This window comes from Montipora foliosa, chromosome 1 (genome assembly GCF_036669935.1).
Source record: "Montipora foliosa isolate CH-2021 chromosome 1, ASM3666993v2, whole genome shotgun sequence".
Lineage (NCBI taxonomy): Eukaryota > Metazoa > Cnidaria > Anthozoa > Scleractinia > Acroporidae > Montipora > Montipora foliosa.
Genome location: NC_090869.1, coordinates 9297836 through 9320335, shown reverse-complemented (window position 1 = coordinate 9320335; position 22500 = coordinate 9297836). Strand labels below are relative to the sequence as shown.

Here is a 22500-nt window from a genome sequence, read left to right as displayed (position 1 = left end):
AATGGCATTAAATCTAAAGTCAGGCTCTTCGCTGATGATACTGTCATGTACCTTGCTATCAATAACAGCAAAGACTGTTAGCAGCTTCGGCACGACTTAACACTTCTTGAGATGTGGGGAGAGGAATGGCTCATGCAATTTAATGCCTCAAAGTGTGAAGTACTCCGCGTCTCGCGTGCACGCACCAAGATCCCGTTCACCTACGTATTGAATAGTACTCCGCTTAAGGAGGCAGACCACACCAAATATCTCGGTATCCTCATTTCAAAAGATCTTAAGTGGAATAAACACATAGATGTAACAACAGCCAAAGCCAATCGCTCTCTCGGGTTCCTGAAGGGTAATTTGAAAGTTACTTCAAGTGGTTTCCTTGAGAAGGCGTACCTGGGGTTTGTACGCGCTCAGGTCGAATACGGTGCAGCAGTTTGGCACCCAAAACCAGGTGTAGAAAACAACGGCGCCCACAAGATCAAAATGTTATAAAGGCGGGCCGCAAGGTGGACTCTAAAGAGGTAGCACAATACCTCTAGTGTCTCAAACATGCTCCAGGACCTTGGCTGGAGGTCACTAGAACAAAGGAGAGCTGATGCAAGACTTATTGTCTTGTACAAGATCCACAGAGGACATGTTCCAATTAACGCCTCCAAATACCTCCGACCCATGACATGTAGATCCCGGCATTCCCCCAATCATAGCTTCATCCCCCTCTCTACCAGCACCTCGTCTCACCGATTATCCTTCTACCCCAGAACTATCACTCAATGGAACAGTTTACCACAGTGTATTTTTGATACTGATGACCTTAACTCATTCAAACATTCCGTCTCACTAATCGCTCACAGTCCTGTAAATTAGTTATTTTTTCCCGTTATTACGTTTTTCTGTATTTTATTCGTTTCATTGCTACACCGTTGACCCCAGCCATTAATCTTCACGAAAGAAGGGTAGGCTGCATAATAACTTTATTTATCGACCTTTGGAAAAAAATATACAGTAGACTTACATGTAAAATAAACATATATCAAAACGCATGAATTAAGACTTTAAATGTACACTTAATAGGTCTTATGATTCTCTTTGAATTAGTCTTGTTAGTCTAGGTATAAATGAGTTCATATGTCTTTTAGTGCCTGATATTGGTATTTTTACATTATAGCTCTGAATTAACTTTGCAGAGAGTTTCACCCTGGCCTTCTGATTACTTTTGTGCAATAAAAAAATTGGGGATCACCGAGTTCGTTTGTCAGATATGAGCAACTAAAGCCAAAATATAGGGTGTCTTTGCAAGGTTTTGCTGTAGCCATGGTAACTTGTTTCGTCACAAAAATGACTGGATCTTGATTAGCAATAATTGACATTTTACATGGTACCATAACATTGCTGATACGTGATAAAGTGTTGTAGTGGCAATCCTTCTAATAACAGAGGTCTCTTGAAAGTGTTGAAACCGGCTTGAGTCACCTTAATTATTAGAATTTCTGCTTCTCACCTGGCTTAACAACCTCTCCAACTGTAAGCGCAGTCACGATCAAAGCTACAAAACAGACGTCCATTACGATAACCTAGTGTCAAATTGTTGTGGTACCTAAAAATTGTCATAGGAAGGAAAAGAGAAGAAAGATGCAAATGTTTTAGATTAAAATTGTCCACAAACTTAACTTATTCCTAATTAATTACTCCTTAGCTTTAAAGTTCTTTGTATTTGCTTCATTGGCTTGAAGGTCTAGTTCAGTTTTGGTTGCGGCATCAAAGTACAAGCAATATGCACCATCCTACCTTGATAGGAAAAAAGACAAGTAGTAACGACAAATTAATGTTTTTGAGTATGTTGGGGTGCTTATGCTTGCGTCGTTTGTGGAACCAAGCTTAAAGAACACATATCGGAGGGTCACCTTTGCCTGGTTTGAAAATTCACCACAGGCGCCACTCTCCCTATGGAAAGTGTGAGGAGAAAATTCTCCAAGCAGTTCTTCTGCCCAAACCAAGAAGTCAGTCACTTTAAGCAATGCCCTAGTTTTCTATGCCAGGCGGATCCTCTTTTTATGGTTATGCAGTAGTCATGGCCAGACTTGCCTACCAGGCGCTCAAAACCACTGTGACAGATTTCGAGGGAATCCAGGATCCATTTCAGTAGGACCGTGAATTTGGAATCCGGAATCCACGACTCAGGATTTGGATCCACTATTCGGGATTCGGGATCCTCGGGTAGGGATCTGGTATCCGAGGACCACCTGGATTCCTTTACATAGCCGATTTTGGAGCCCATTTGAACTGCGGACGTTTGATGAAAGCCATATCACAATTATTTTTTTGTTAGAGAAGTCGTGCCAGTTTTAATTAATAACCGAATGCCAAATCAGAATTTCTCTTTGATTAGAGAAGTCTTGCCTTTAACAAATAAGACATGCACCTTGGGTTTCAGTGGAATCGAACTGAGCAACTGTTCTTGTTTATTATTCTTATCACAATAATTTTGAGTAATATCCCACTACAAGACCTCATGATACTATGCGACAATCCTCTGTTGTTACTATGAAATATTTCATTTGAATCAAAACATTCCAATGCAATGGTTAAGTTGTTTTATTTCGCTAAAACTATGTAATTGAATCAAGTTTATCGTGGATGTTGCAATTAAAAACGCCAGAATAGTCTTGAACTGCCTAGAATTAGAAACCTGATATTTGGAATGAGACTAAACTTACCAGTTATTGTCTATTAGACACTAGCAGGGGTTTTCGGCAAAACCTCTGAAAGGTTTTGGATCCATTCTTGCGTACGGCCATATTAAGATTGGGATTCCATTGTCATCTTGGAACAATTAGATCATCACGCTTGACTTCCTCATCGCAAACATACGAGCCACTTCAATTAGTTGCTGCAACAGGTAGACTCATTTATATGTTAAGCTGGCCACCTGAGCGTTTTTGCTGATGAGATTGTAATATTTGATCTTTTGGTGAAAAGAGGAATTAAAGCGATCAACGTTGTATTCTAAGCAGCACTTTACGCACAAGGAAAGTCTAGCAGATTTAAGGTGGGAAGATCCTAAAAGAGGAAACGATATCAATGCGGTTCTAGTCGAGTGGCTCATTGGGGTTCGTTTCGATTAATTGAGCCTACAATCACCAGCATTTTATGCAACATGAAAACCCTATTTTTCGTGAGCCATTGTAAGACCGTTTGATAGCCTCAAAAAATTTTGCAATTTTTTTTCGCTCAGGAGTCAGAAAAAAAACCGGGGTTATCTTCCATTTTGATTACTCCATTTGGGAGTAAAACGTAACATTACAACCCCTTCCCTGGCCAATCTCTCCACAGTTTCAGCGATCCGCTGTCATATGCTCCTTTCAAGCAGTGCGTTAAATAATCGCCTGCGGCTTTGTCTGTTGTTCAACTACGTGGTTTGTCGATGTTAGTTAAATGTTTGACACTACACCAGATAAAATGGGGTTAACAAACTTCCGACTGCTGGAGCAGAACCCTCTTTTCAGCCAAAAAAAATTTTCTTTATGCATCGAAGTGATTTTAAAAGTTATGAAATTTCAAAACATTTGCACAGCATAATGGTCACGAAATGAAAGTTAAAATGGCAAATGATCAACTGCGATGATTATATATTGACATGTCTTTTTTCAATATATTTTTTCTTTATATTTTTCTTTTCAAAAAGATAGAGAAAGTGTCACGAATAGAAATTATCGTGTCTATTCTGAAGATGCCCTTAAAAAAGCCTGTTTGAAATGATCAATTTAAGTGCTACCCACATTAACGCCTCGTAGTCTGCAGTTAGAAAGTCTCCCTGCATTTCATCTGATATTATTCCACCTTTGCAGATCAGAAAAGTACTTAGCGCTGGAAAATTGAATGACACGAAAGAGACTTTCAAGAAAACAAGAAAACGTTTTTCAGGGTAGGTCGGGTAGGGGGGGGGGGGGGGTGAATCCCCTATTAAAATAGTAGGGATGCACTTCGTTCCTCTCTGCACAAAATGTGTGTATTGCTGCCGCTTTATAATAGGGTGTTATAGCCTAGGGCAGAGTCGTCGCGGTATCTACTCTGGGCCCTTTAATTTTCTGCGAACCGAAATCGTTTTTATCACTACGACTCGCAAAAATGTCTGCGTCGGTCAATCTTTGTTTTAGAATTTCGGTGTACGTCTTCGGAAGCGACACTGAGAAAAGGCTGGTGTAAGGCCCTGCTACACGTGACAACAAATGTGGAATTCGGCATTTTTAACTGTTAAAATACCACCACAAATTTACTGCTCCGTAAGGATGATTTTAATGATTATATGTAGTGATTGGTATAACCAATATCATCATTAACAGTAATAAAATATGATTGTATCATATGCTTTATAAATCAAAACAGATACAATTGTAAAACGATTGAAATGAATGAGCATCTTTCCTTTTTTATTGTTTTTTTCGAGCGTCGGGTTTTCTTCCAAAAACCTCATTTTTAAAATTTTAATTGACTGTCTCAATTATTTACTGTTCTAGCTCTGGGAAAGTTTTATTTTATGACCCGTGGTGTCTTCCATACTAGACTTGACAGACAGGTCGAAGCTCATTACATTACAGAATGGTGGTGAAAGTGATGTTTGGAATGAAATTTGGAATGTATTTGACTTCGTCGCCTTGCTTTATCCCATGCGTTCAAGTGGTTCCGTCTATACCACTGGTTTAAGCGGTTTCGTTTATCCCACGGGTCTTCTTGTAAGGCGGTGCTCCGTTTCTGACAGTATGCCATATTGAAGTTTCCTCTCTTAACGTTCATCTGCAGCCGTTGTCCGCCAATAATATTCCCCGCAGGTTTGTACCGTCCAACCACGTACACGCATTTGTATTCAGGAAATCTGGCATTTTTCCCCACTGCAAAACCAAGTCCGAGTTTTCTAGCTCCTGACCATACGATCTCGGTGAAATGTCCGGTACTTGGCACAGCATTTGGTTTATCAAAGTTGTACTGGCAGACCTCGTCGTACCTAGAACAAAATTATCGAATCTGATCGGTTATCAACAGCCCAAATTTCAGCATTAATATGACTATCACATCTTAGTGGACAGTTTGTAATTGGACACTCTGTAATTGGACAGTTGTACGCGTCATCAAGCGCGGGCTAGTTGACTTGGATCATTTATCTTTTTTCAGACTATTAAAAAAAGATATTAAAGAAAAGTTGAGCAGGCCAAGCTATCAAAACCTTATCACCGTCATCTTCTCATATTTTGTAATAGTCACGATTAATTGATAATAGGACTTCCTGTCGTACAATTCAGGGAGTAAGCGTGTTCGGCCTATTTTGAAATTACTTGCTGGATTACTCCCTTAATTTACCGTGAAATTGTACTCCATTCAGTCTTATTGCCATTATAAATAACTTTATTACTACTCTTTTTAAGTCCTAAAAGGCTATCATATATGCATAGAAATACGGCTAATTAGATGCACTAACATTCTGATAAGCACCGCATATCAAGTGTTCCCTTGCCGGTCTGGACTCCCTAACTTCAAACTGAGTCGTATCAAGGAATACAAACAATTTACGTCACATTACCCCCTAAAACCGTTTTTCTCCTCGAGTAACGATAAGCAACCGCATTTACCCTAACCTAAAAATAACGCTAAAGGAAACCCAAAACGTTCCAGGTCACTGGAACTAGGTAGCAAAACTCTTAGACTTATCGGGACACCTCGTGTTGGATATCAACAAATTCTACATGCTGCTAGTTAAATGAACTTTTTGGACCTAAGTAAAAATTATCTTTCATTAAGGTGAAATATTATGTATAAGAGATAAGTTTGTCTGACGATTTGGTCGCATTTAATGTAGATTACGACATATTGACGTCACACTGCTAGCCTAGTTTCTTTCGGCAATGAGGTCGTCTGGTCAAGCGTCAGCTGAAGAGCAAGGGTGCTCCTCTGTGATTGGTCCACAAGAAAAACTCCATATGCTTCCCCTATTTAAAATCGCCGACACGTTCAATTGAAATGTCTCGCCTTAGTTTACATTCGGCCTCTCTCAATGTTGCTTGCATAGTAGGAGAAATCCACGGTGCTTATGTCTTGCGCCGAATAAGAAACAAAAAACGTGAAAGGGAGACTGAAATAAAATGGTTTCAAAATAGTTATTTATAGCTGTGTATACATGAAAGTTAGTGGCTTCCCCATGAAACCCAGTGATGGAAAAAACTTTTGTTAGCCACAATTTCTATCTTTTTAATACCCAGGCCCGGTTATTCGAACAAAGTTTGACATAGATGGTGGTTTTGAACAATCATTTTACTTATAAGATCTTTCTGCAAGTGACCTTCAAGCATATAAATACCTTTTCGTTTGTTTTTGCATTGTCGACTTTAATTCTGCAATAACTGATCTTTATAATCTAGGTGTGATCCAAATGCGAATGATTGGGGACAGGGCTATGTTAAGCTGGTTGAAGTTTTTTAAATAAACCCCTCTTAGGCACAATGGCCACCTTACCATCTCTTGGCTACATTCTTTGCCATTTTTAGGATTCTGCCATAGCTTAGAGGCCCGCTTAGTTTAGGGGCACAAGACATTCCGATATTTTCACCAAGTCTCTTTGTGGCCAGTATTGTACTTTTTTGATGTTGTAGAATTCCTTTGGAGGCAATTTCTTGAGCGAATGTTTGGGCATCGCATGTCATTTGTTCATCAAGATGAAGAGGAGGAGATGCGTGAGTTCGTCGGTAAGTATTGTGAGATGTCAGAATCTCTTTGGCCATGAGTTTGGTGTCCACTAGAATAGAAAAATGGAGATCAGCTATAACTTTATTCATTTATCAGGATCAAAATTCGCCAGCTTCGCAGTAACTGTGAGAATGCCAGCTACGTTTCGACATTTCAGTCCCAATGACGTATTGCTCATTTAATTTTTTTTAATGTTGAGAAACAAGCAACCTGATGGACTTCTCACTTGCCCACTTGGCGCTGTTTAATTCTGACGTGTTATCGACTAAATGAACTTATTAACAGTGTAAACTGATTTGAGTGTCAAGTGTTTCTACCCCATATGAACCATATCCCTACTGATGGAATTGGGCCCACACAAGGACTCTGAACAGGGTGGGAACCCACGACCTTCGGGTTAGATCACCGCTTATCTACCGACTGAGCTACAAGGTCAGACGGGAGCAGGACGTGGGAACTGAAGACCTTAAAGTCACGGCAATGAAGATGTACAAGTAGAAGGAAGGATTACGTTTTTTAGGCTTGTTATGCCTGCGTGACTTATTACCGTTGATTGGTTTTTCACAGAAAGGCTTTGATAGGAAGCCAGGCAAGTTAGCTTTAGTAGGACCAGTACTGGGCTGGTTAGTCCTTGGAATAGTGGTCTTGGGACTTGTTCCTACAGTTGTTGCAGTTTTCACGGAAGCCGATGTACTTTGAGGAAGGGAAGTGGTTGGAGTCGAAGGCGAAGTGGCTGAAGTCGAAGAGGAAGTTGTCGCCAGGGTAGATGGTCCGGATGTTGACACGGTTGCGGTAGTCGAGCCTGCAGTCGTAGCAGTGCTAGCTTGAGTCGAGGACTTCGCGGAGGTTGTTGCTTTAGTTACTGCGCTTGTTGGATGTGTTGTGACAGCTGAGGTAGTTGGACCCGAAGTTGTCGAAGATGGAAGCGTGGAAATAGAACCCGCTGGACCAACCGTAGTGGGACTGGTTGTAGATGGAGGAGCGACTGATGTCGGTCCAGTCCTCGTAGTTGCTGCTGAAGACGAACCCGCCGTGGGGACCGTGGTCGGTGTTTGAACAGAAGGAGTAGTAGCAGAAGGGTCTCCAAAATGATTAGTGCCTTTCAAGGTAAGATCCAGTTTGACTTTGCCGTTTTTGAGATGTGCAGTCCCTTGAACATTGAACCCAGGACCTGAGGCTGCCCCTTGTCCTAAAAGATAAATAACACCTCGGCATTGATTACTTTCCTATGTCAAGTTAGCTTTCTTATCGACTGTCATGGGATTATAACCCAATTTCTAATCTAAGTTCTCTATTACCATTCTAGATACTCCATTCACACCAACAAGACATGTTTAATTAACCTGGGTTTGACAAAATGAAAAGAAACACGTAGGAATGGCTTTTACATGAAATTCAGTTGTTTCAATATATGCTTTGATCTGTGCCAAATTTGAAGTCGACAAAAATCACTATACATGATATAAAAAGAAAACACTGAAACCGTGTTTAACTAAACATCTTCAATACACCTTATTCCAAAGAGGCCATCATTTAAACATTCTTTTGTTTGCTTGCAAATCAGCCCTTGTTGCTTCGTTCAAGGTTAAATATTCTTTTGAATTTTAAGCTTAAGAACGAGGCAACGGGGGCTACTTTGCAACAAAAGAATGCTAAAAAACGACTGTCACTTTGGAATAAGGTGTATACATGATTACGATTTGGTGTGAAGGAAGCATTACTCCTTGACAATTTATAAACTGTTTATCAGTCGTCACAAACCTCTTAAATCAACGGTTCATGCCGGGTGCTTCATATGAGGCTCTGATGTTTAAACCATTCCTTAAATTTTTGCCCACAGTTTAGTCTGAGTACATTTGTTTTTGAATCTCTGATTCCCTAACTTAGCTCCAAAGAAGTGACCAAAATGGTAGCAAATTAAAACTACGATAAAATAAATGTAAAGTAGTAACACACTTTGGGCCTTTAAGCCAAGCAGGTTCTTGAAAACCCTAGGTTTAGCACGCATTATTGTGTTCCTTGGATTTAAACCACTGTCCAGATCGTCATTCCATATCTGTGACTTCCATTTCTTGCCGAACCAGCTCAATCTTTGCCAGGCCTCACTTTGCGATGCAAGAGAAAGGAATAACAACCAAAGAACTTTCATGTCTAATATGTCAAATGAAGGAAGATTTCCTGGAGATTAACCAATTAAGAGAATTAGATAAATAACGTAAAAGAGTAGGAAAGTCAAAAAAGGTTGTTTCTGGTAATAATGCTGAAAATGATCTTGATATCCTGACTTAAATGGGCAGTTGAAGGAAGAAACCAAGAACTGCTAAATATCTGCCACTGGTTAAAATTTAAGTTTTCTTCACGGTCTTTCGAAAGAGATTGATATTTTTGGGTCGCTGTTATAAAAATATTAGTTTTACAAATAACAAAAATATGAATATCTCCCATGGATTCCTTTGGAAAAAAAAACACCGTAGCTATTTGAGTTTAGAACAAAAGACAACGAATGTTTTTTTGTCTCATCACAAATATCAGATGACGCTGTGGCCACTGAATTCAACATACGATTGCCAAGTAGTAGAGTTAACATTCTTCATGGACAGTAAAAAGAAAGATAACTACACTAACACAAGTTTAATTTTCGGCGATGAAATCTATCATACTAAATGGCTAAAATCGCTGGAAACTTCTTAAATAAACCTTATACTCGTGTAAAACGTCGTTCACAACTTCTGTGTCGTCGGGCTTTGCCAGAACTAGAAACTTGTGAGATATCTATAGAATTCCGAGAGTTAACCACCTTTTTTTTCTCCTACTTTCGAGTCACCCAAAGAACTCAACACACTCAGAACCTACCTACAGCTCTCTGCCTGTGACAAACCGTGGTGTGATTTCCAGCACGAGATATTCAGTTATGGGCAGCAATTGGCAATGGAACACTTCTGTTGGGGAATGTACTTGTGGCAAAAGGGAACGCCCCCTGTGTGGTGGCGTAAGTGTTGAATCAAAACAGGGCGTGTCAGTTATTTGGTAATAATGAGTTCACTCACTATGAATAATGTGGAAGTTTTCCTTTAAGGACATTACGTTGTCTGTGGATTTTCTGCTGGGTCTTAAGAGCCTGGATATGCAGCAAAGAACGCGCTGTTGTGGAGTGTTGTGCTAAGCATGTGAAATATTTTAAGATGAATTGAAATTCAAATTCTTCTTTTATCGTATTTGATCAGACTACCGGTTTAACAACTCTTGCAAGCTGATATGCGTTAAAATGTGCTTTAATTAATTCATGACCTTAACTGACACCATCAGAATTCGAACGATAAAATTGCTAAAATATGTTGTCCTTGATAAGTCCCTGAACTTCTCATTTCTTAAAGAAGATCACTTCCTCCTTCAAAATCTAACGATTTGATATACTAGGTATTGTACTTCCAGTTACTACAGTAGTCGAAAAAAGGGTCTCGCTAATTAGATTCTATATTCCTTTCTGCTGTTCTAATATAAGGAAGGTCTCTGATGCTTATCAATGCTCTGTTTTCCTTTTAAGTTGGCTCTGATATTACAAATGCTCCCTCGTTACATTCATTTTTAAATCAAATGTTTAAAAGAAAGTCCTCTATCTTGTTCTTGATTCCTTTTGTAGCCTTTGTCTTTTATCAAAAATAAAATACAAATTTGATTTAAGGTTTGAAGCCTCTGTTTCCTTTTGTTATTAGAGAACTTAAGCAACGACGACCGCGACCTCAACGAGAACGTCATCTTATATATAAATTCGGGTTATTCTAATCACTTCGTGACTATTTCAACCCTTTTTAAAATGACAAGAGTGTGATAGTTCCTCAAGATTGGCACTAGTAAGAAAGCGGCGCTTAATTTAAAGGAGAAATTGAAAACTTATCCTCAAGTGCTGACGTCTTTCATAAAATATAAAATTTGGCTATTTCTATTTTACGTTGTTGTTTTGCAGACGACGGCAAAGAAATGGACAAAAGTGAATAACGCATGTGCGGGGCGTGCAATCTATTGTTTTTGCCCACCATTCTCGTCACCAGAGCCTCGGATCGACCCAAGGCTCTGGGAAACTCTACGTAGGAGAACATGCGCCGAAGGGTCCTTATAGCGAAAGATTGGCTATTTGAACCTCACTGCGCCTGTTCACTTCTCGTGCTAACATGAATGCACCAATTAGAGACGCTTTTGATTGTTCTTCAAGAAAACCAATGAGAAGACACTTTGTTTCAAGGTTCCCCAGAGCTCTTACCTCCCTCAATCAAATGAAGAGCTCTGGGGTCGAGATTGTTTTGCCCACTAAACATGAAACGTTGCTTAACTTCCCTATTATTTTCTTGTAACCGAGGAGCCCAGGTCTCAGCGCCTTGGTTTCCTCTGAGCTCCCCTATCATTCAAGTAATACTGTCAAACACATTTCGACAAATACTATTTATTGTAACTGATCTGTGCTGAATTAGAAACAATAGTTTTGAACGCCTTGGATGTTTGATGGCTGTTCCTGCTATAGCCGATGGCCGATGCCTTCAACGATCACTTTTCTTAACTACAATCGGCGACAAAATTAGTTGAGACAGTTGCCAACAGAGCACACTGGCAACGACACATTCATTGTTTGCAAAGAACACTTGTCCTGAAAGTACGTTTCCGGGATACCCCTCCCCCACCCTAATCAATGTTGTACCGCTGTCGACAAGGCTCGTAGAAAACAGAAAAACACAACATTGCCCCGGGGGTGCGGGGGAGGGGGCCATTTGCACCGCCGAGCTTGAAATCGACTCTAAAGGATTAGAGTGTCTCAACAATTTTGACGCCGATTGTAGCTTCTATTGGACCCAAGCTTGCTAGCCAGATTTATTCCAATACTGGTCCATCACACCTACACTACCTCGAGGGAACTGATAAATGTTTTGAGTTAAAATGTACTAATCCTTCTAAAGTGTTCTTACTTTTGTCTAAGCTTTGTAAATCGAAAGCCACAGGCTTAGATATGATATCTGCGCGACTTCTTAGGGAATGCGCCGATCTGATTGCTGATCCTTTGTGATTTATTTTTAATCAGTTTATCAGATCAGGTATTTTCCCTCAGGAATGGAAAGGCGCAAAAGTTATTCCACTCTTCAAAGAGGGAAATCACTCCGACTTAAACAATTATCGCCCAATTTCTATCCATTCGTCCCTATAGTAGCTAAGGTGTTTGAGCGTATCATTTTCGACCAGGTTTATGGTTATCTTACTAAAAACAATTTGATTTCCAGCCAACAATGTGCTTTTCGTTCGGTCCACTCAACTGTTACTGCCTTGTTGGAGGCCACAAACAATTGGGCTTTCAACTTTGATAAAGGCAGTGTAAATGCAGTAGTTTTTCTCGATCTAAAAAACGCTTTTAATACCTTTGACCATACAATTCATCTGTACGTTCAAATTATTCGAATATGGTATCCGCGGCATCGCTCACGAATGGTTTAGGTCATACCTAGATAATCGTAATCAACAGTGTTTTGTAAATGGTTCGCTCTCAAATAGTCAAACTCTCACTTGTGGTATTCCGCAAGGAACAATTCTAGGACCTTTGCTTTTTATTTTATAGATAAATGATCTTCCTAATTGCCTGTCTAAAGGTTAAGTACCTAAAGGTTAGATAGTCCCCCTAAACTAATCATATGTGGTGACATAATTAAACAAGTTAGCTCGGTTAAATCTCTGGGTGTGCATATAGACGAAAACCTTTCATAGAATATACATATTGAAAAAATAGCCAAGAAAATCGCATCGGGCATTGAAGCAATGAAACGTTGTAGGCCTTTTGTTAACCGAACCACGCTGGAGTCCGTTTCCAATGCCTTAGTTCAACCGTACTTTAATTACTGCAGTGAGGTCTGGCATGGTAGCAAAAGTCTTTCGAATAAGCTCCAAAAGTTGCAAAACCGGGCTGCCCGTATTCTAACCTTCTCCAGTTATGACACAAGCGTTGATCCTCTTTTTGAGCAACTCAATTGGAATGGTTGGATACTCAGCGACAAAGTGGCCACCATGGTTTATAAATCTATACATGGTCTTGCGCTCGACTATCTTGGTTCTCTTTTCACTAAATATGATCCACCTCATAATTTAAGGGACTCTGAAAACAAAGTAGCTGTTCCATTGCCCCGCACCAATTTCCTGAAAAATAGCTTTAGCTATAATGGTGCAGCTACCTGGAACAGCTTGTCCCCTGAATTGCGGCAAGCAAAACCACTTCAATTTTTTCGAAATGGTTGTCGCGATTTCTTCGTCTGAAACGACTAAACGCACACGGCATCTACGTAAAGCAGAATTTATTTATTTTCTCTATTTTCTCTTTTTATTTTTAATCATGTTTATATAGATTAAAGTAGATTGCAATTATTATTATTATTATTATTATTATTATTTTATCTGATAGATTTACCGTGTTTAAATAAAAATAAAGTTCAAGTTCCCCTTGCTGGCCCAATCTTCTAGGAACTGGTATGTATAGACGCTGCTCTAGGCAGCTGAACTCCGTGCGCGGTCAGTATGCCACTCACTGACACAAGCATAGCCTCATAGACTGGCCTAGCAGTGGCAAACTGCACTCGGGTCCTGGATGATATTTCATCCCGGGGGAGGGGTGGGTGTACTTCCTATTAATGGGTTAATGGGGATGTACCGCTGGATAGGGCCGCATTTTCACGACTGGTTTGACAAAAATGGGGTTGCATCTTTAACAGAGTTCCCGACAGTTACTCGAATGGGGTCGCAAATTGTCTGGATTTTGGGGGTAAGAAAATTTTGGCTGGGTTCGCAGTAAAAAAAAATGTTACAGAAATAACTGAAGCGCTGCTGATTTAGTATTTAATGGTCGTATTACATTTCGTTTTGAAATTACAATTGAAAGGCTTTATGTAAGACTTATAAATTAACAGAAAGTGACTAAGTTGGGTTCGCTAAAATTACATTTACCCAAAAGTGACTAAGATGGGGTCTACAATTGGCCATAAATAGACTATAAAGGGATAGGGGTTCTGAGAGGCAAGCGGCACATACCTAACGAAAATTGACCCAAATACCCCCTCCCCCCTCTGATAAGAAGTCAAACTGTCTACTCCCTTCAAAAAACAAGCAACTGATGGTACAATCTTAAAAGACAAAGAAAGTTAGAGGTTCCTCTCTGTCACTGACCGAGACTAAGAAGTTTTCCAAACCATTTTTGATCAAATCATGTAGTAACAACGGACAAGAGTAATCACTGAATAACATTTTCAAACGTTTTTTACTAAAGGAACAATGTATTAAAGACATACATTTGAACTGCGGGTATGGCACAAGTTAAGTTTTACGATCATCGGAGTTATGAACGCTACTTTAGAAGTAACGGAAAGAAGGCTTGAAAATTTCAGGCTAAATGGGATTGGAACCCGTGACATCGCAGAGGCCTGAATTTTTCAGGCTTTCTTTTCGTTACTGCTAAAGTAGCAATCATAACTTCGATGATCTCGAAACTAAACAACTTTTTTTACTGTCACTTACAGATTTATTTTTACAATTGTTTAATTGTACATAATTGATAATCAGGATGAACGAAAAGTTTTCTGAACCAGTAGCAATACTGGTTCAAAAAAAAGTTTAGTTTAACTTTCAAACTCTTGTCAATAGTACGGTACACAATATAGTTTTGCACAACAATGTAATTTTAACGCTCTTGGAATTGAAAGACATCTTTTCAATGCAAAGGTATGGTCTTTTGAGTCGTTATTCATTATTGATAAAAGCAGAAATGGTGCAGTTTACTACATATCTACAAATGTCACAAATTATGGAGAGATTTCGAAAAACAAGATCTTTCAATTATTGTAACTAAGTATTGTTTTGTTTGTTCATGCATCCTTCGTGTGAAAAGAACTCTCCTTGGTTTTTTTTTTTACCTCATAAAGTCGCATTTCTGTTACTTTATTCCAATTTTGTCTGTAAATCACGCGTTCTTGATTAAATGACTACAATTACTAGTCTCAAAAACTTAAGACCGACGCTACATTGTTACGGTACGGAAACTACCGTTTTCGATGCTGCTGTGAGAAGAGAACATTTTTATCCATTTAAGAATGAAGGCTTTTTTTCTGAAACTATTGATCTTTGCTTGCCCGTTTCGTTCCCGAACTCTTGCAAATTATAAAGTAATTTGGACCTCGTTCTCAGTGCGAGTCCAGGTATCAAGTCATTCTGGCATTCACTTTGAAACTAGGACCGTTTCCACCACAAAACAAAAGTACCCGCACCCAATTTTAAAAAGAGACCAAGGTACCCGTTATATCTCATGTTAATTAGCATCTTCTGAACTCTTGATTCCCAATCAAGGTACAGATATCAACGACATCTCATTTAGCTGTTCTACGTAAATATTTTATCCTCAGCAGTATGTCTGATTAATCTGTTTGACTTCAAAGAATGCCGTTGGAGGTACCTAAATTTATCTATGACAAACTATTTTCTATTTATGGTGTTGTCTTATGAATTGGAAAAAAAAAAAACGATTCTACTAACGAACTTTTCACACTGCAGGGCCTGGGACTGCTAAGAAATAGCGAACCATAGGAGCAGTCAACGTTAAGTTTGAGATAAAGGAGAGAATTGGAAAGTTACCCTCAGCGAGGACAGGATTCGTCAAAAAGTTGGATAGGTCGACTGAATAAGAATGTAGCTTAGAAACTTTCATGTCTGACTGTAATATGTTTGCTTTCACTTTGGTTCAAAGAGAATCCAATTATGCTATCAAGGAGCAGGCAAATTGATTTACAGCATGAGTGAATTAGATAAGAGGGTTCTTATGTCATAGATGAGCTATCTGGTTTGGCTCCGGCCATTTGGTTGTTTTGTTCTCTTGTTTTACTGATTACGTTCCATTGGCCCTAAAAAAACTTCTATGGGGTTTGGTCAACTTATAAACTAACCAGGAACATTAATATAGGCATGCGTGTATCAATTAGTTTTCATGTTTCCGTCGTAGCGTGCAATGAGTGCACATTTTACTTAGTGAAAAAAAAAAAAAAGAGTATGTCTATCATTCAACAACACCGGCCACAAAGGCAAAGGAACCTTTTGTTTTGACGGCCAATGAAACTCTTGCTACACATTTACAGTAAAAATTGACCGGAGTGATGGTATTACTGCCCCTAAAGGAAAAAAAAAAAGCTTGTGGCAGTGACTGTCTGCATTTGTGTTCGTGGCTGTACGCGTACCTATTAAAGTAACAATGATGATTAGCGTCATTGATACCGAATCTATATGTATATGGTTTTTGTGTCGTGTTTATTTCACGACCTGTTATTTTCAGATGATCAGTTTATCGATGACATGGTTGCAGCTCACAATGAATTTCGCTCAGTGCACTTTTCTCCACCGATTCAGAAAAGCCTTACGATGTGTCGATCCGCTAAAGAGTTTGCTCGCCGTCTTGCCGCTAAAAAGGATCTTGCTCAATCTTCATCTAATGACAGACCGGGTGAAGGTGAAAATGTGGCAATGGGCTGTACCAGAGGTAGCGGTGAAGCCATAACTGCGGCAGAAGCCGTCAAGAAATGGTAAACATAAGAATGAATTTTTTGAAACAGCTCTGACTGGTTGGGTCTCCAAATTGAGAAGACAGGACTTGAGTGCAGGAGGTTGTGGGTTCAAACCTGGAACTGCCATAATTCAGGGTTAAGAATTGCCTGAGAAGAAAATGCCGCCTTTGTATTTAAATTCCAGCAAATGTTTCTGCTTGCTAGAACGATGAACTGTGCGTTTCATTTCATACCCTCTATACATTTCAAGAAAGGAAATGTTCACTTGAGAAATATCCTTCCACTGTGGTGTTTCGGTCTTAAGGTTAAGAAATACAAAATAAACAGCAGGAAATAGCAGGTTCTACCTTTTTGCACAAGTGAAAGCTCTGTACGGCAGAGCTCGATGCCAGCTGGGAAAACCCTAACGAGCAGAAATACCATGCAATTTTTTATTACAAATTTTACTCTCCTTAAACTAGCATATTTGCCCTCGAAGCTTCGCTTCTCGGGCAAATATTTGTTTCAAGAACATCAAATTTCCGCGGGGCAACTATCAGCCGATAGTTCCTCGACAGAAACACTCTATTGTTTAATTAGTATATACTAAAACAGTGGATAGCGTTGAGCTCGCGCGCTGATTGGCTACTCAAACTCCGGATATCGTTTGTTATTTACCTTCAAGCAAATCGTGCTGAATTCGGGCCCGAATATGTTGTAATCTGAGCAGGAATAAATGAGTTAAAATCATCTTTATGTGCTATGTTATCTCACTCTTTTAGTATATACTAACACAATGATTCAAGTCAGTGTCGGTGGCCAGTGGTGGATACTTTTACCTTGCCGCTTCGCGACTCGGTAACTATCCCCCACTAGTCACCTCCACTTTGGTGAATAGCTATTAACTATTAATTCACCTCCGATTCGACGGCGGTGCCATGTACTACCGACTGAGCTATAAAGCCACTCAATTGAGAGCAGGTCACTTTATTGGGTTTATTAGTTGTAATTTGAATGCAAACATTACAGCATGTCTTTTCAGAAATATGATGGTACAGAGAATCATATTCGTGAAATTCAACTTGAAAATGGCTGTGGAATGGTGGGAAGAGCGTCCGCTGATTTTTCATTCAAAAAATGATTAAAATTTACTTTTAATTATAATGAGCTTCGAGGTATGAACTTTTCAACAGGTACCGGGTAACACGATAGGATCTGAGGGTGTGAAGCTTATTCCTGTTTCAATTAACTGAGCGTAGGGGCGTTTTACGCTCTTGGAATTGAAAGACATCTTTTCAATGCAAAGGTATGGTCATTTGAGTCGTTATTCATCTTTGATAAGAAGCAGAAATGGTGCAGTTTACTACATGTATACAAATGTCACAAATTATTGAGAGATTTCGAAAAACAAGATCTTTCAATTATTGTAACTAAGTATTGTTTTGTTTGTTCATGCATCCTTCGTGTGAGAAGAACTCTCCTTGTTTTTTTTTTTTTTTAACCTCATTAAGTCGGATTTCTTTTACTTTATTCCAATTTTGTCTGTACGTCAAAAATCACGCGTTCTTGATTAAATGACTACAATTTCTAGTCTCAAAAACTTAAGACTGACGCTATATTGTTACAGTACGGAAACTAACGTTTTCGATGCTGCTGTGAGAAGAGAACATTTTTATCCATTTAAGAATGAAGGCTTTTTTTTTCTGAAACTATTGATCTTTGCATGCCCGTTTCCTTCCCGAATTCTTGCAAATTATCAATAATTTGGACCTCGTTCTCAGTGTAAGGCCAGGTCCCAAGTCATTCTGTCATTCAATTTGAAACTAGGACCGTTTCCTTCACAAAACAAAAGTACTCGCACCCAGCTTTTAAAAGAGACCAAGGTACCCGTTATATCTCATGTTAATTAGCATCTTCTGAACTCTTGATTCCCAATCAAGGTACAGATATCAACGACATATCATTTAGCTTTTCTACGTAAATATTTTATCCACAGCAGTATGCGGGTTGTGCCTGTCCTCTTGCCCGTCTCTATCTTAATCTGTTTGGCTTCAAAGAAAGCTGTTGGAGGTACCTAAATTCATCTATGACGAACTAATATCTATTTATGGTGTTGTATTATGAATCGGAAGAAAAAAAAACGTTTCTACTGACGAGGTTTCCACACTGCAGGGCCTAGGACTGCTAAGAAATAGGGAAACATAGGAGCAGTCAACGTTAAGGTTGAGATAAAGGAGAGAATTGGAAAGTTACCCTCAACGCGGAAAGGATTCGTCAAAAAGTTGGATAGGTCGACTGAATAAGAATATAGCTTAGAAAGTTTCATATATGACTGTAATATATGCTTCCACGAATTTGGTTCAAAGAGAGTCGAATTATGCTTTTAAGGAGCAGTCAAATTGATTTACAGCATGAGTGAATTAGATAAGAAGGTTTTTATGTCATAGATGAGCCATCTGGTTTGGCTCCGGCCATTTAGTTGTTTTGTTCTGTTGTTTCACTGAATACGTTCCATTGGCCCTAAAAAAAACTTATTTGGTCAACTTATAAATTAAGCAGGAATATTAATATAGGCATGCATGTATCAATTAGTTTTCATGTTTCCGCCGTAACGTACAATGAGTGCACACTTACTTAGTGAAAAAAAAAAGAAGTATGTCTATCATTCAACAATACCGGCCTCAAAAGCAAAGGGACCTCTTGTTTTGACAGCCAATGAAATTCTTGCCACACATACAGTAAAAATTGACCTGACTGATGGTATTACCGCCCCTAAAGGAAAAAAAGCAGCTTGTGGCGGTGACTGTCTGCATTTGCGTTCATTGCTGTACGCGTACCTATTAAAGTAACAATGATGATTCGCGTTGTTGATACCGAATCTATATGTATATCGTTCTTGTGTCGTGTCATGTAGGATACTATCTGAACTGATATTTATTTCACGACCTGTTGTTTTCAGATGATCAGTTTATCAATGAGATGGTTGCAGCTCACTATGAATTTCGCTCAGTGCACTTTTCTCCGCCGATTCAGAAAAGCCTTACGATGTCTCGATCCGCTAAAGAGTTTGCTCGCCGTCTTGCCGCTAAAAAGGACCTTGCTCAATCTTCACCTAATGACAGACCGGGTGAAGGTGAAAATTTGGCATTGGGCTGTACCAGAGGTAGCGATGAAGCCATAACTGCGGCAGAAGCCGTCAAGAAATGATAAACATAGGAATGAATTTTTTGAAACAGCTCTGACTGGTTGGGTCTCCAAATTGAGAAGACAGCACTTGAGTGCAGGAGGTTGTGGGTTCAAACCAATTCAGGGTTAAGAATTGCCTGAGAAGAAAATGCCGCCTTTGTATTGAAATGCCAGCAAATGTTTCTGCTTGCTGGAACGATTAACTGTGCGTTTCATTTCATACCCTCTATACATTTCAAGAAAGGAAATGTTCACTTGAGAAATATCCTTCCACTGTGGTGTTTCGGTCTTAAGGTTAAGAAATACAAAATAAACAGCAGGAAATAGCAGGTTCTACCTTTTTGCACAAGTGAAAGCTCTGTACGGCAGAGCTCGATGCCAGCTGGGAAAACCCTAACGAGCAGAAATACCATGCAATTTTTTATTACAAATGTTTTTTTCAATATTTATCATTGATTTACCGACTGATCTAATCTAGTCTTTCATTCACTCACTAAATAATCGGAATATTTATTCAATTAATTAGTATTTAAAATGTTTGATTTTAAATCATCTATTTGATAATGAAACGATCGATTTAATCACTCATTAATGATTTATTGCAAGACTGATTGATTGAATGATTAATCGATTGCTTAAACGTTTGCGTGATGTCACCTTTCACTGATTCGACAACTGATTGGTTGCTTCCATCATTCATTGTTTATTAGGCATGACGAGGCTTGCTTGCACGATTTTTCAAAAAATATCTTTCAAGACTCTTCTCGTCATTTCACCCAACTTGTATGGAAGGCTACCAAAACCATTGGCGTTGGCCGAGCATTCGCTGAACAGTCGGGTATGAATTGTACCTTCATCGTGGCGCGTTACTCTCCCAAAGGAAACGTTGACACTGAAATACAATTCAGGGACAATGTAGAAAGGGGGATGTTTGATCCAGTGGTCTTCAACTGCAGTGCGAAATATCCTTTGGTCGTGGGAGAGCATGAAAACCAAAACAGCGATGCCGTCCAATCGGATGTCTAATGTTCTCCTGAGCTACACTGAACATAAAGTGGAATATATAAACCAACGTATCACAGCAATAATATGAATAGGTATAGAGAAAGGTATTACACAAAGTCGAATAACTTGAACAGCAATGTCCTGAGATATCGAGAATCCGAATCTCCAGATTATGCCGAAAAAGTACCACTGAGTTTCCAATCGCGCCTTCTAATTTCTCGTTTCCAAGGCTACCCTTTGCGTAATAAGGCTTATTATTATTTACCGCAGTTTATTTCAAACAACGAGAATGAATACACCAGGCCCAGGTTTCAGAGACCTCATTCTGCTGTTAAATGAAGCGAGACGACAAAGTTTTTTTGTTCTTATCATCATGTATTTATGACCCGACCGTTGCCCGGGGATCAAGTTGTTCGAAGTTATGTTAGTGATAAGCGGATAAGCGCAAACGAATTGTGAGCTTCAGCAACGACATTAATGAACCTAACTACAACAGTTACATTTTAACGAGAGCGCTTCTAAATATAAGAAGCTAATGGGAAAAACAGGATTGTCTCTGTACGTGCGTTTTGGAATTTGGAATGATTTCCGTACAGGTCCCTACTTCATTATGCATGCAGAATAAATTAATTATTCATTCGCGCTATTGTTTTGTAGAACAATACGTATACCCAAGAGAACCGAATATATACATGGGTAATTTGTACTTACGGGATGAATAAGAACGGATCTCATTTTTTCTCTTCCTCCCTCTCTCTCTTCTTTCCCTTCATCGCCCACACCGTTACTCGTTTTTGTCCCAGCTTTCCCCTTTCTATCTCTTCGTCTTGTTCTTATTTCCAGATCCCGCGCGGCTTTTTCTGCCACTTCATCCCATGATATGTCACTCGCAGCTTGTCTTGAACTCCGACCCACTGTTAACTAATTCACACCTTGAAAATGATATTTATTTTGAATTCTGGCTGACTATTTACATAACAATGATACGTAATTATATACACGTGCCGCGCCGAGCACCTACAATCGAACTTACACTTGCAGGTTACCGTTAAGAGATCCCTGTTTTACTACTCTTGAAACAACCCATCCTTTAATAATGCTAACCGTAACCCTAATCACGACTAAAGGCACTGTTTAGGCTTAAGGTTAGTGCCTGTGATAGTTTTAGGTTTTTCAGTATTGCTGTGAACTGTGACCTGCTTTTCCTTGAAGTTCATGCCCCGTGCGTGCGGCACACTTATAAGTTCACTGCGTGGAAGAGTATACCACGCTTAAAGTCTGATTGGTGCATCTTTCATGGGAAACTTTCATGCACGAGTTCATTGCAATTAAAATCGTTTCATATTTCCATTCTTTTGAAGCAAACTTGTGTCTTCGTAATAATCAAGATGGCTACCGAAGTAAAAGGATCACAGCAATGGGAGAATTGATCATTTGGAAATTGTCCCTGCTTTATAGCCTTTCCAGAGTTGTGCATAAAGTGGTGCAAAGAAAACAATTTATTTTCGTCTTCTGTGTCCAAAACCTGTGTAAAAACGCAGTCAGTTGGCAAAGTGCCGCATCGGGAGATGGATCTGTTTCGCGATGCTTAAGAAAAAACTGCAATGGATAGCCTTCAATCCGCCAGAACACATATTAATTTTCTGACCGTAAACTTTCCTTGAAAAAATATTAGCCCTAGCTACCTGTGGCCGGAAAATTTACAACTGCCTACAAGACAAGGGCTAACATCATCTCACCGCAGTTAACCATCGCCTAAACTTCGTCGACCCAGACAAACGAGCAGGGCATTGAAAAGACATGATGGGGCGTGAACGAAGTATGCCTCGTAGGGGAACAACATCCATGGATCTCTACCAAAGCTATTTACTTGGAAGTATCATTGAGCATATTGCCGATCTCTACAAAGAGCGATAAATCGCAAAATCCCTCTAAATGCACCGTTCGTGATCCTAAATACAGGAAAGGAAGAAAATATACACTTTGCAGTGTCTCGGCGAATTTTTAAGCAGACAGGCAGAACAATTTGACGATAAAAAGA

The 22500-nt window shown here is 39.4% G+C and overlaps 3 protein-coding genes and 1 pseudogene across 3 annotated transcripts in view; 2 read left to right on the top strand and 2 right to left on the bottom strand.

Annotated features, from left to right (window-relative positions):
• LOC137972569 (uncharacterized) overlaps positions 1–2823 on the bottom strand; it is a 12569-nt gene extending 9746 nt beyond the window's left edge. The window contains exons 1-2 of the mRNA XM_068819338.1: positions 2706–2823; positions 1490–1585 (exon numbers count right to left, since the gene is read on the bottom strand). Of these exons, the coding sequence (XP_068675439.1) occupies positions 1490–1553 (64 nt within the window). The 5' untranslated portion in view covers positions 1554–1585; positions 2706–2823. The remainder of the gene's footprint in view (positions 1–1489; positions 1586–2705) is intronic.
• A 1437-nt stretch (positions 2824–4260) lies between these two features.
• LOC137974747 (uncharacterized) lies at positions 4261–9669 on the bottom strand. The gene is made up of 5 exons (XM_068821714.1): positions 9577–9669; positions 8680–8901; positions 7271–7912; positions 6493–6772; positions 4261–4990 (listed from the first exon to the last, which is right to left on the bottom strand). The coding sequence occupies exons 2-5, from the start codon at positions 8870–8872 to the stop codon at positions 4576–4578; spliced, it is 1530 nt and encodes a 509-aa protein (XP_068677815.1). The 5' UTR covers positions 8873–8901; positions 9577–9669; the 3' UTR covers positions 4261–4575.
• Positions 9652–13008, top strand: LOC137981602 (uncharacterized; annotated as a pseudogene).
• Positions 13009–17485: 4477 nt separating this feature from the next.
• Positions 17486–22500, top strand: part of LOC137974731 (uncharacterized) — a 19497-nt gene continuing 14482 nt past the window's right edge. Inside the window, exon 1 of the mRNA XM_068821702.1 lies at positions 17486–17574. Coding sequence (XP_068677803.1) covers positions 17567–17574 — 8 coding nt within the window. The 5' untranslated portion in view covers positions 17486–17566. The remainder of the gene's footprint in view (positions 17575–22500) is intronic.

What these genes read in the sequence shown, in the direction of transcription:
- LOC137974747 (XM_068821714.1), bottom strand. Translation starts at nt 8,872, where the DNA reads ATGAAAGTTCTTTGGTTGTTATTCCTTTCTCTTGCATCGCAAAGTGAG. An exon ending in GCTTGGCTTAAAGGCCCAAA is followed by an intron (nt 7,913 to 8,679) that starts GTGTGTTACTAC and finishes TTTATCTTTTAG; the next exon opens with GACAAGGGGCAGCCTCAGGT. An exon ending in CTGTGAAAAACCAATCAACG is followed by an intron (nt 6,773 to 7,270) that starts GTAATAAGTCAC and finishes TTTCTATTCTAG; the next exon opens with TGGACACCAAACTCATGGCC.